The sequence below is a fragment of the Procambarus clarkii genome, chromosome 56, assembly GCF_040958095.1.
Source record: "Procambarus clarkii isolate CNS0578487 chromosome 56, FALCON_Pclarkii_2.0, whole genome shotgun sequence".
Lineage (NCBI taxonomy): Eukaryota > Metazoa > Arthropoda > Malacostraca > Decapoda > Cambaridae > Procambarus > Procambarus clarkii.
Genome location: NC_091205.1, coordinates 12,929,881 through 12,943,301, shown reverse-complemented (window position 1 = coordinate 12,943,301; position 13,421 = coordinate 12,929,881). Strand labels below are relative to the sequence as shown.

The following is a 13,421-nucleotide window of genomic DNA, read 5'->3' as shown; positions in this document are numbered from 1 at the left end:
TGAGGATATCAGGGAAGGTGTGACACTCTATAGATTAGTTGAACAGTAGTGCTATGGGTGGGGCAAGGGCATGGGAGGCTCTCTTGTACACAATGGACGGAATTTCACTGGTGTTCCCTGCCTTGGTTTTTAGAGTGTGTATGATGGACACAACATCTGCCAGGCTGATTGGTGAAAGGAGAAGATAGTTTGGATAGCTGCCTGAGAGATATGTGTTAATATGTGTCTGAGTCTGTGGGATTTTACTGGCAAGATTAGCACCAACCGATGAAAAGAAACTATTAAATTCATTTGCCATTTCTAAATCAGTTGACGGTATATCCCCATCCTTGTAGAGCTTTATTTGATTATGTGAGTGTTGATTAGTTCCTAGGATACTAGAGATTGTTTTCCAAGTGCTTTTCATGTTTCCTTTTGCATCATTGAATCTATTCACATAATATGCAAGTTTTGCCTTTCTTATGATACTGGTAAGCATTGATGAGTACCTTTTAGCTACTTCCTTTGAAACTAGGCCAATCCTAAGTTTCTTTTCATATTCATGTTTCTTGTTGATTGAGTTGAGAATGCCACTTGTGAGCCATGGATTGTTTAATCTTTTGTCAGCTACTTGCTTGGTAAGAAGGGGACAATGAAGGTTGTAGAGGCTTAGAGTTTTGGAGAGGAAGAGGTTAGCTAATGAATTTATATCATGGGTATTATTGAATTCAGAATCCCAGTTAATATTGTGAAGTGCATCTGTAAGATTGCCTAAAGCTGATTCACTGTGTAGCCTAAATGAAAGTTTCTTGCTTTTTGGTGGTGTTATGTCCATGTCCGCTATGAGAAAGGTAGGATTGTGGTCAGTTGTTCTGTCGTAGATTATACCAGATACAAGGGGAGCTGTTATGTTTGTCCATATGTGGTCCAAGGTAGTGGCTGATGTTTGAGTGACTCGGGTAGGTTTGGTGATTGTGGGGATTAGCATACAGGAGTTCATGCTGTTAAGGAAATAGTCAACTTGAGAGCAATTTTGTTGACCCAGGTCAATATTAAAGTCTCCTCCCAGAATGATGTGGTTTTTGTTGAGATTGTTGTTTATAATAAGATTCCTTAGGTTGTCTGAGAAAGAAGCTATGTTAGTATTGGGAAATCTATAGATGGCTTCAATAGTCAAAGAGGATTTAAGGGATTTAATTGTAAACTGAGCAAAAGTATATTCACAGTAGTCATCTCTGTTGCAGATAAATGTATCTCAATAATATATAGCTGTGCCACCACCTTTTTTATTAGGCCTACAGTTATGAATGGCTTTATAACCAGCTAAGTTGTAGAGTTGGGTATAGTCTTTATTTAGCCAAGTTTCTGTTAAAATAATGAACGATAAGTTAGTACCTAATGCTGTGAGTAATGCATTTAAATCGTCAAAATGTTTACCAAGTGACCTAACATTTTGGTTGTAAACTGATAGACAGGTGCTATTTTGGAGTTTGTTTTTAGCCTGGTGTGCTGTGAAATACTTGCAATAATAATGATCAATGTGCTGGTTGGTGTAGATATGAGACAGAAGATTTTGATCAGGATCAATATCAGTGTGCATAGAGATGCAGAGGGATCACGATACAAGATACACGATAAAGCAAAACACAAGAATAAAAGCAAATACAATAAAATAGTAACAATTTAGAAGTAAAATAAAGATCCAATAGATAGCCAGGGAGGACACAGAAGTTACTTAAATAAAAAACAAAAAATCAGTAGAGACTGACAATATAAATGTAAAATAAAAAATGGTAAGAAAAATAATAATCATAAAAAAAAATATCTTGAAGATAATTAGCTTAGTAATGGTTAATTAAAATCCTATAATTGGTATGAACCTTAGAAAACAGTGAGCTCAAATAGATAATTCCGAGAGAAAAAAAGAAAAGAAAAAAAAAGATTACATGTAAATCTAATTAAATCTTGAAATTTACTCTAATATAAATCTAAGTGTAAAAATAAACAGGGTGAGAGTATATTCATGTGGAAGATTTTACTAAGATACTGAGGTAGATGCTTATATAAACAATTATACTGTTAATTAATTCCAATAAATGATTACAAGAAACAAATACCAAGATACTTTAAGTAACAGGGCAATAAAAAGCCCTAGGTTTAGTGACAAGGGGATTAACTAAGACCAAATAATTAAGAGTATAAAACAGGCAAAGATGACAAAAAAAAAAAAATAAAAATAAAAACCTTTGGAAAGGAAAGGCAGAGCTTAAGTACACTTTGGTTGTATGTGAGACTACAAATTATGTTCTGGTTATTCAGCTGATATCCCACAGTCATCCAGGAAAGAAGTGAGGTGTGCTTCAGTGGTTATGACATAAGTTTTTCCAGAGTCAGTCTTCCTAGCTATTATTTTACCATCGCGCACAAAACAATGTTTAATAGCAGTGGATCTTTTGCAGATTCCACGTAGTTTAAATAAGAGATTTTATGTGACATTTCTTCCATAAGGCTTTAAAATATGGATAAATTCTCGCCTTTTCCAGCAACTGTCAGTCTGTGAGCCCAATATGTGCCTCTGTAACCCTTTCCACTCCCATCCCCAAGATGGGTATGGGGTGCATCATAAATGAACTAACTGACAACTGTACATTACCAAGGTTTGATTACCATCATTGTTGTCAAACCTGCATGGGCTCTGTGACTGGCAGGTGCCCCCTGTGCCACAAAGGCACTACTCATAGTGCCTGGCAGGTGCCATTTGTGCCACATAGGCGCTACTCACAATGCCAGGCAGGTGCCCTTCCCTATGCCAATCAGGTACCCCCCTGTGCCACACAGGCACTACTCTCAGTGCCCAGCATGTGCCCCCTGTGCCACACAGGCGCTACTCTGTGCCCAGCAGGTGCCCCCTGTGCCACATAGGCACTACTCACAGTGCCTGGCAGGTACCCCCTGTACCATACAGGCACTACTCACAGTGCCTGGCAGGTACCCCCCTGTACCATACAGGCAACATTTGAATGGTTATTGCATGGCAAATGGTGCAACCCACCTGGAAGTCCTCTAGACCATAAATGACAGGAGCATCGTCCATTATTAAAGCTAATTCTGTCGTCTTTACGATTGGTGGTGCTTTTGCATGAACAACTGAAGGTTGGGAGGCAGTGTAGACGGCCACGGAGCCCGGCCCCTCTCGTCAACGGGACTGGTCAAGGGATACAAGACACTCCGTACATTGACAACATCACACACTAATATTTTTACCACTTCGGACACCAGCTTTCGACGTTTCGCATATGTGTACGTGTTCCATATTAAAACGACAATATAATGCTATTAACAATTAAAATCTTTTATTTAACAGGCATATAGTTATTAAATGAAGTTTAGTGATGTAATAGACATAATCCGGAGTTGGTAGGGACGCCGCCCGCCAGCGTAAACACAACACACCCGAATGCCCACAAACACGATACAACGCACAAAACACAACACTTCTGTCAGTTTTTGGATAAACTCCTTTTATATTTATTATGTGAGAGTTATACTTGTATAAAATGATAACTATTATAGGTAAGCGCCTAATATTTAATATTAATCAATAAAAAAGAAGTCAGAAGCCACACGCCTGTCTGTACATGTCTTTTGTGTAAAAGTATTTTGGGCGCTCATGTACTTGTGCGCTTGCTGGCGTTCACAACTGTTCTCGCCTACAAGCATTAAAATTAAACAAACGAATTCATTTTTTCATTTATATACAAGAAGAGAAGGCTACCCTTGAGTCTGTAATATTCATCTGATCACTGGTCTCCCATTTGGTCCTCATTGCTTTATCTTACTATTATTGAATGTCAATAACCGTATTATGCAATTTCAATTTCTTCTATTTCTTTCTTTATTATGCACCCCATACCCATCCCGTGGGCGGTGGTGTAAAGGATTACAGAGGCACATAATCGGTTCAGGACCTGAACCCTCTAGTTCGTTTAGCTAAGCAAATAACAATGTTTGACGCTAGTTACAAAATTAATTGTAAGACAGAGAGATAGGCTGATACAGAGAATGGCAGAAACGAGGAGAGGCAGAGACAGAGGGGGACAGGGACAGACGGACAGGGCCAGAGGAGGGACGGGGGAACAGAGGGGGGGCAGTGGGACAGGGAGGGAGACAGGGACAGAGAGGGGGACAGGGACAGAAACACAGAGACAGAGGGACAGGGTCAGAGAGGGGGACCGGGGGACAGAGGGAGGAGAGGGGGGCAGGAGACCAAGAGAGAGGGGACAGAGGAGAGAAAGAGTGGGCAGGGGGACAGGGACAGACAGAGAAGGACAGGGACAGAGGGACAGGAACAGGGGGGCAGAAAGGGAGGACAGGGGGCAGAGATAGGGACAGGGGAACAGAGAAAGGGACAAGGGGACTGGAGGAAAGGGAGGGGGACAGATGAAGGACAGCGGACAGAAAGAGTGGGCAGGGGGACAGAGAGGTACAGGGGACAGAGAGAAGGACAGTGGGACAGAGATGGACAGGGGGACATAGAGGAACAGGGGGACAGAGTGACAGGGGGGACAGAGAGAGGAACAGGAGGACAGAGAGAGGAACAGGAGGACAGAGAGGAACAGGGGGACAGAGAGAGACAGGGGGACAGAGAGAGGGACAGTGGGATAGAGAGGGACAGGGGGACAGAGAGATGGAAAGGGGGGACAGAGGGAAAGGGATTGGGAACAGAGGACAGAAAATGTGGGCAAGGGGACAAAATGAGGGACAGGGGGACAAAGATGGACAGGGGGACAAAGATGGACATGGCGAAAAAGATGGACAGGGGGACAAAGATGGACAGGGGGACAAAGATGGACAGGGCGACAAAGATGGACAGGGGGACAGGAGGAAAGGGGGGAGATGTGTAACGGTTCTATTGTTACGTAAAGTATGGTGACAAATAAACACAGACACTAAGATACTATATATATATATTTGGTCGAATATACAGAAGTACACAGGTGATACTTTAGTGTGAGTTGAGCGCACTGAGCGTCGGTACAGTATCTCACAAGTGTCTGCTCTAGACCACACTTGAAAGTAGACTAGCCAATGTTCGCTACACCGCTGCTTATATGCTCGGGCAACACCTCACCTCATTCATCTCCAAAGGTTGACAGGAATATTAACAATGCATTTGGAGCGAGTATATTATTGGGATAATCTACTCGCTACAGATGTATGAGGGGGAATGTTTGCGAGAGATGGAGAAGGGGTATTTAGAACGGTAAGTTAGAGAGGGGACAACTAAGGTGCATCATTGAAAAGCAAATGAGCATCATTGCAATAGCAGGAGCCACGCACATCTTCAGCCTGCGTTGTTGAGACATGGTCAATTAAGCGGTGTCCAATAACAGTATCTTCGGTATTTAAGCGATACCTTAAAAAATACTGGAAATATTGAAAGATATTAATCCAGATATTAATCCCCTTGTGCAACGCACACAAGAGGCAACAGCTTCTAGCTCTGCAAGCGGCAATATAAAATAGAGAATAGGCGATTGTTTTCACTCATAGTGTAATCCCAGCAAACATTTTCATGTTTTTAAAACATCCTAAAAACGACATTTCATTGTTTTCAGCACGTTTATAATTACGTTTAGAAAAGGTTTTTTGAGAACTTTTATATACAACCTTAGAACGTATATAATTAACATTTCTAAAAACTTTTTTATGATCTTTTAATTACCTACATTAAAGCGTTTAGGGTAAATTAGGGTATAATAATTTTGTAATTCATATCTGAAATAGAAAGGGAGAGAAAGAAAGAAGACATATCTGAGATAGAAATGGACATCCTATATATGTATGTGTAAATTCCAAATAAATAGGGTACAAAAAGAGAATTAAAATATTATATTTATTTAATTAAGAATGAGTAATACAACAAAATATATGTAATAGCTCGAAATATATAGACAATATCTATAACAGAATATAAAAGTAAAAATTTAAAAATCTATATATGCAATATGTGAACACAATAGATTTTGTGATCAAGCAGCCTGTGATTCATGTCATGCTGAGATCAGTCTGACGTTATAAGCAGTTATTGTTACTTAAAACTAAAACAAGTAAAATTTTCCGAGTATACATATAACACTATAGTTTTTCTATGACTAATAATAAAAATCTATTAATCAAAAGTTTAGGACTAATTAACTAAAAATAAAAATCTACAAGTGAATGTAAACACAGTCAAGTATAATATTCATGTAGAAAGAGAAAGAAAAAGAGAGAGAAGGAAAGAAAGAGAAAGAAAGGGAGAAAGAGAAAGAAAAGAAAAAACAGTCATGTATAATATTCATATTAGCACCATGCAATATAACTTAGATTAAGTAAAAAATCTCAGACATTTTTAAATCAAATGAAATATGAGAGCCAGAGAGAGAGACCCAGAGCCAGAGAGAGAGAGCGAGAGCCAGAGAGAGAGCGCCACAGAGCCAGAGAGAGAAAGCGTGAGCCAGAGAGAGAGTGAGCCAGAGAGAGAGCCAGAGAGTGAGAGAGAGAGAGCCAGAGAGAGAGAGAGAGAGAGCCAGAGAGAGAGAGAGCCAGAGAGAGAGAGAGCCAGAGAGAGCCAGAGAGAGCGAAAGAGCCAGAGAGAGCGAAAGAGCCAGAGAGAGCGAGAGAGCCAGAGAGAGAGAGAGAGAGCCAGAGAGAGAGAGAGAGAGCCAGAGAGAGAGAGAGAGCCAGAGAGAGAGAGAGAGCCAGAGAGAGAGAGAGAGCCAGAGAGAGAGAGAGAGAGCCAGAGAGAGAGAGAGAGAGAGAGCCAGAGGGAGAGAGAGAGAGAGAGAGAGAGAGAGAGAGAGAGAGAGAGAGAGCCAGAGAGAGAGAGAGCCAGAGAGAGAGAGAGCCAGAGAGAGAGAGAGCCAGAGAGAGAGAGCCAGAGAGAGAGAGAGAGAGAGAGAGAGAGAGAGAGAGAGCCAGAGAGAGAGAGAGAGAGAGAGCCAGAGAGAGAGAGAGAGAGAGAGAGCCAGAGAGAGAGAGAGAGAGAGAGAGAGAGCCAGAGAGAGAGAGAGAGAGCCAGAGAGAGCGAGAGAGAGAGAGAGAGCCAGAGAGAGAGAGAGCCAGAGAGAGAGAGAGAGAGCAAGAGAGCCAGAGAGAGAGAGAGAGACAGACAGAGACAGAAAGACACACACACAACAAAAGAGGAGACAGAACAAAATTAAGGCAAGGAGAGAGAAGACAGAACAGAAACAACAGAGAGAGGAGAGAAATGAGAAATCATTGAAGAGAAGGGGAAGAGAAACACAAGATAAGAAAAAGATACAAGAAAAATATACAAGATAAAAATGACATAAATGAATACCACAAATATAAAAAGTAAAGGAAGAGAGAAGCTAGAAGAGACAGGAAATGAGAGGTGTTAGAAGAGAGGAGGAAAGGAGAGATTAAAAGACAAGAAAAACAGGAGAGAAACGTAAAAGAAATAAAAAAAGGGACATTTGTGAGGAGAGAAAATAAGAGACCAGAGAAGACCATATATCAAGAGTGTGAGGATAAAGACTTATATATTTTCTTAGTAGACATCCTCTGGCTCTTGTTGCCCCTCTTGTATACGAATTGTACTTGCAAGTTTTCCCTGAAAAGATATTAACAAAATTAATATTTAATTATTTATTTATATAAATTACACACACACAAACTTATATATATATATATATATATATATATATATATATATATATATATATATATATATATATATATATATATATATATAATATATATAGACCAGAGACCAATTATATATATATATATATATATAATTTCGTAAACCTCACCCTGTAAACATTCATGTTTCTACATGTTAAACAAACTACGAGGATGAGGGAAGGGGATGTTCCCTCCATGCTGGATATTATATTTACCAGGAAAGAGAAAGATATATTTATCATTCAGTACCTCCCTCCTTTTACCCAAGTGACATGGTCACTTGGGTAAAAGTGACCATGTCTTTTTGGGAATAAAGTATGCAATGCATTATAATCTGGAAGAAAATGAGCTTGAAGCAGTTGAAAAACCTGACTTGTGGAGAGGTCATTATGGGGAACTCAGATATTTCCTTAAGGAATTTGACAAACACTTGCTGTTAGGACATGAAGTAAATGAGATGTATGTCAAGTTTTGTGAAATATATGATAATGGCACAACAAAATTTATACTAAAGCAGAGATGCAGAACTAGGAAAAGGGGAAAAATTGCCCAAACATACAAGCAATACAAAGATGCGAGAAACAACAATAGCAGTAAGGAGAGGGGCAGAACGACTATGACTTTCGGTCATATTCAACAACACAAATATACATACACACACACACATTATTGGAAAAAATTGGAATTGGAATATTGGAAAAAATAATTAAAACTAAATGGGTAGAACACCTGGAGAGAAATGATATAATTTCAGACAGACAGTATGGTTTTCGATTTGGAAGATCCTGTGTATCGAATTTACTCAGTTTCTATGATCGAGCAACAGATATATTACAGGAAAGAGATGGTTGGGTTGACTGCATCTATTTGGACCTAAAAAAGGCATTCGACATTTCCACATAGAGAGGTTGTTCTGGAAACTGGAAAATATTGGAGGGGTGACAGGTAAGCTTCTAATATGGATGAAAAATTTTCTGACATAGAAAAATGAGGGCAGTAATCAGAGGCAATGTATCGGACTGGAGAAATGTCACAAGTGGAGTACCACAGGGTTCAGTTCTTGCACCAGTGATGTTTATTGTCTACATAAATGATCTACCAGTTGGTATACAGAATTACATGAACATGTTTGCTGATGATGCTAAGATAATAGGAAGGATAAGAAATTTAGATGATTGTCATGCCCTTCAAGAAAACCTGGATAAAATAAGTATATGGAGCACCACTTGGCAAATGGAATTTAATGTTAATAAATGCCATGTTATGGAATGTGGAACAGGAGAACATAGACCCCACACAACCTATACATTATGTGAGAAATCTTTAAAGAATTCTGATAAAGAAAGAGATCTAGGGGTGGTTCTAGATAGAAAACTATCACCTGAGGACCACATAAAGAATATTGTGCGAGGAGCCTATGCTACGCTTTCTAACTTTAGAATTGCGTTTAAATACATGGATGGTGATATACTAAAGAAATTGTTCATGACTTTTGTTACGCCAAAGCTAGAATATGCAGCTGTTGTGTGGTGCCCAACAACAGAAGTTGGCCCATATCTTAAGAAGCACATCAACAAACTGGAAAAGGTGCAAAGACATGCTACTAAGTGGCTCCCAGAACTGAAGGGCAAGAGCTACGAGGAGACGTTAGAGGCATTATATATGCCAAAACTAAAAGACAGAAGAGGTGATATGATCACTACATACAAAATAGTAACAGGAATTGATAAAATCGACAGGGAAGATTTCCTGAGACCTGGAACTTCAAGAACAGGAGGTCATAGATTGAAACTAGCTTAACACAGATGCTAAAGAAATATAAGAAAATTCACTTTCGCAAATAGAGTGGTAGACGGTTGGAACAAGTTAGGTGAGAAGGTGGTGGAGGCCAAGACTGTCAGTAGTTTCAAAGCGTTATATGACAAAGAGTGCTGGGAAGACGGTCTCATCCTTTAACTACACTTAGGTAATTACACACACACACACACATACATATTATATATATATATATATATATATATATATATATATATATATATGTCGTACCTAGTCGCCAGAACGCACTTTTCAGCCTACTATGCAAGGCCCGATTTGCCTAATAAGCCAAGTTTTCATGAATTAATATATTTTCTCTATTTTTTTTCTTATGAAATGATAAAGCTATCCATTTCATTATGTATGAGGTCAATTCTTTTTTTATTGGAGTTAAAATTAATAGAGATATATGACCGAACCTAACCTATCTTTATAGGTTAGGTTAGGTAGCTGAAAATGTTAGGTTAGGTAGTCGAAAAAACATTAATTCAAGAAAACTTGGCTTATTAGGCAAATCGGGCCTTGCATAGTAGGCTGAGATGTGCGTTCTGGCTACTAGGTACGACACATTATATATATATTTATATATATATATATATATATATATATATATATATATATATATATATATATATATGTATATATATATATATATATATATATATATATATATATATATATATATATATATATATATATATATATATCGGACAATTAGTAAAAAAAAAAAAAAAAAAAAAATTAAATTATTTTACCTTGTACCTAGATCCACCAGGCCTGTTTGGTGCCTGTTTCAGTACTTCAGACATCTGGAAGGTCACATCCTCCTCCTCAACTTGTGGATGTGCGTTGATAGATGATTCTGTAAAATTAAGTTATTTATATAATAATAAATTCAGTATAACAATAATATTCTGTAAAATTAAAAGTAATTTATACATCAATCAGATAAAACTCTCCAGAGATGGTGATACACAACATATAAAGGACAAGTTTCAGAACAAAATATGCATTTAGGAATAAGGTTTTGTACATGTAGGTAGCACATGAGAAAATAAGTGGAAGGTGATCAAGTTTATATTAACATGTTAATGACTTTGTTAAGGCTTTGCAAGAATGAAAAAATATTAATAATATAATATCACCTACCAATTAATTGTACATCATTTATAAGTCAATTATTTGCATTATTATTATTCAATACTAATGATATAAAAATGCATTTTGTAATCTACTATTTATGCAAGTATTAAGCACAGGATCATGAAATAAACTGCAAAATACTGTAATGGATAAACCAATTAATTTTACATTTTCCTATAGCTAAGTCAGTCAGTTCTATTAGCAGCAGAGAACAATTATGCCCAACCTCTATTAAATGAAACAATCTTAAGAGCAAGTGATAGAAATATAATCATTTATGCTTGGGATTATGGAATGGTTCCAAATATGAAAAATATCAAGTTTTTTGGTTAAAATTTTTTAACTTAAAATTTACATTTTTAAGTGAATTTTAAACTTTAAAAAAATTATTTAATTTTTTGGTTACTTACTTAAAATAACATTATATAGTTCTTGTTTTTGTAGAAATGCCAATTTCTTCTTTTGCCCTTCCAGACTGTATAGTGACCACAGGCCGTTTGTTCATATCTTCATTATTCTTCGAACTGTGGTTGCACAATCAGACCCACGTACACTGGTTAAAAGCATCACCTAAAAGCAACAACAAAAATGTAGTACACTGACGAATTTTGAATATATATATATATATATATATATATATATATATATATATATATATATATATATATATATATATATATATATATATATATATATATATATATATATATATATATATATATATATATATTAGTTGATTTTATACCCGCATTAGGTCAGGTGATAATACAATGAAGGTGATAATAAAGCCATTCACAACTGCAGGCCTAATAAAAAAAGGAGGTGGCATAGCAATATCTTACAAAGATACCTTCATCTGCAATAGTCTCATTAGTAATAGAGACGACTATTGTGAATATACCTTTGCCAAGTTCTCCAGTAAATCCCTTAAATCCTCCTTGACTATAAGTGCCATCTATAGATTTCCCAATACCGACATAGCTTCATTCTCAGATAACGTAAGGAATCTTATCATAAATAACAATCTCAACAAAAATCAAACCAACTTAGTGGTTTGTAATGGTGAACAAAACATGCAGATACTTATATATAACCTGTGAATAGAGTGTAATAACACCAAAACTATTTGTTTATTGTTTTATGACCATAATAATTGAATCACTAATATGATTCACTAATATATAATCCTAATAATAATCACTAATATATAATCCATTGAGCATGCTGCATCTCTTTCAGTCTCTTTGCAATTTGAACAAGAGGGTTTTTAATTGATCGAACCATATTCTTAAAGTAAAGTAAATGAGATGTATTCCATATTTTGCAAAATATACGATGAAGGCACACAAACATTCATACCAAAACTGAAGGGCAGGATTTATGAGGAGACATTAGAGGCATTAAATATTCCAAACTAGAAGACAGAAGGAAAAGAGGAGATATGATCACTACGTACAAAACAGTAACAGGAATTGATAAACTTGATAGGGAAGATTTCCCGAGACCTGGAATTTCAAGAACAAGAGGTTATAGATTTAAACGAACTAAACAAAGATGCCGAAGAAATGTAAGACAATTCACTTTTGCAAACAGAATGGTAAACGGTTGGAACATGTTAGGTGAGAAGGTGGTGGAGGCCAAATCCGTCAAGTTTCAAAGCATTATATGACAGAGTGCTGGGAAAATGGGACACCACGAGTGTAGCTCTCCATCCATCTGATTGATAACCCAAATGAATTTTTCATGGATATGATACCAACATCAAATCATAAATCAGATGTGATCCTATCCCCACTGGATTTTGAAGAAGCCATAGACAGTATGCCTATGCACTCTGCACCAGGCCCTGACTCTTGGAACTCTATATTCATCAAGAACTGTAAAAAACGTTATCGCAGGCCCTTCACATTCTTTGGAGACAAAGCCAAGATACTGGCATTGTCCCTGACATACTAAAAACAGCAGAGATAGCACCGCCCCATAAAGGAGGAAATAAGGCAGAGGCAAAAAACTACAGACCGATAGCACTAACATCGCACATCATAAAAATCTTTGAGAGAATGCTAAGAAGTAAGATCACAAAATACATGGAATCACAGCATCTCCATAACCCCAGACAACATGGTTTCAGAACAGGGCGCTCTTGCCTATCACAGTTGCTGGACCACTCTGACATGGCACTAGATGCCATGGAAGACAAACAAAACGCTTTGACAAAAAAAAGCCTTTGACAAATGTGACCATTGTGTTATTGCACATAAAATGCGTTCAAAAGGAATTACCGGAAAAATAGGCAGATGGATATACAACTTCCTGACTAATAGAACCCAATGTGTAGTAGTCAACAAAATAAAATCTGGACCATCAACCGTAAAGAGCTCAGTCCCCAAGCGTACTGTGCTTGCTCCAATACTTTTTCTCATCCTCATATCGGACATAGACAAGGACACAACCTATAGTACTTGATCATCCTTTGCAGATGACACTAGAATCTTCACGAGAGTAGGCAACATAGAGGACACGGCAAACCTCCAATCAGATGTAAATCAGGTCTTTCTATGGGCTACAGAAAATAACATGGTGATTAACGAACATAAGTTTCAGCTCATGCGCTACGGAAAAAATAAAAAATATAAAAACGGAAACCACTTACAAAACTCAGTCAAATCATAACATTGAACGGAAAAGCAACGTAAAGGATTTGGGTGTACTGATGTCAGAAGGCCTTACATTTAAAGAACACAATAAAGTAGCCGTCACAACTGCAAGAAAAATGACAGGATAGATAACAA

The 13,421-nt window shown here is 37.4% G+C and overlaps 1 protein-coding gene across 1 annotated transcript in view; it reads right to left on the bottom strand.

The window, feature by feature from the left end:
- LOC123770836 (EARP-interacting protein homolog) overlaps positions 1–3,402 on the bottom strand; it is a 214,410-nt gene extending 211,008 nt beyond the window's left edge. Inside the window, exon 1 of the mRNA XM_045763010.2 lies at positions 3,032–3,402. Within this exon, the coding sequence (XP_045618966.2) occupies positions 3,032–3,073 (42 nt within the window). The 5' untranslated portion in view covers positions 3,074–3,402. The remainder of the gene's footprint in view (positions 1–3,031) is intronic.
- Between the last annotated feature and the right edge of the window lie 10,019 nt (positions 3,403–13,421).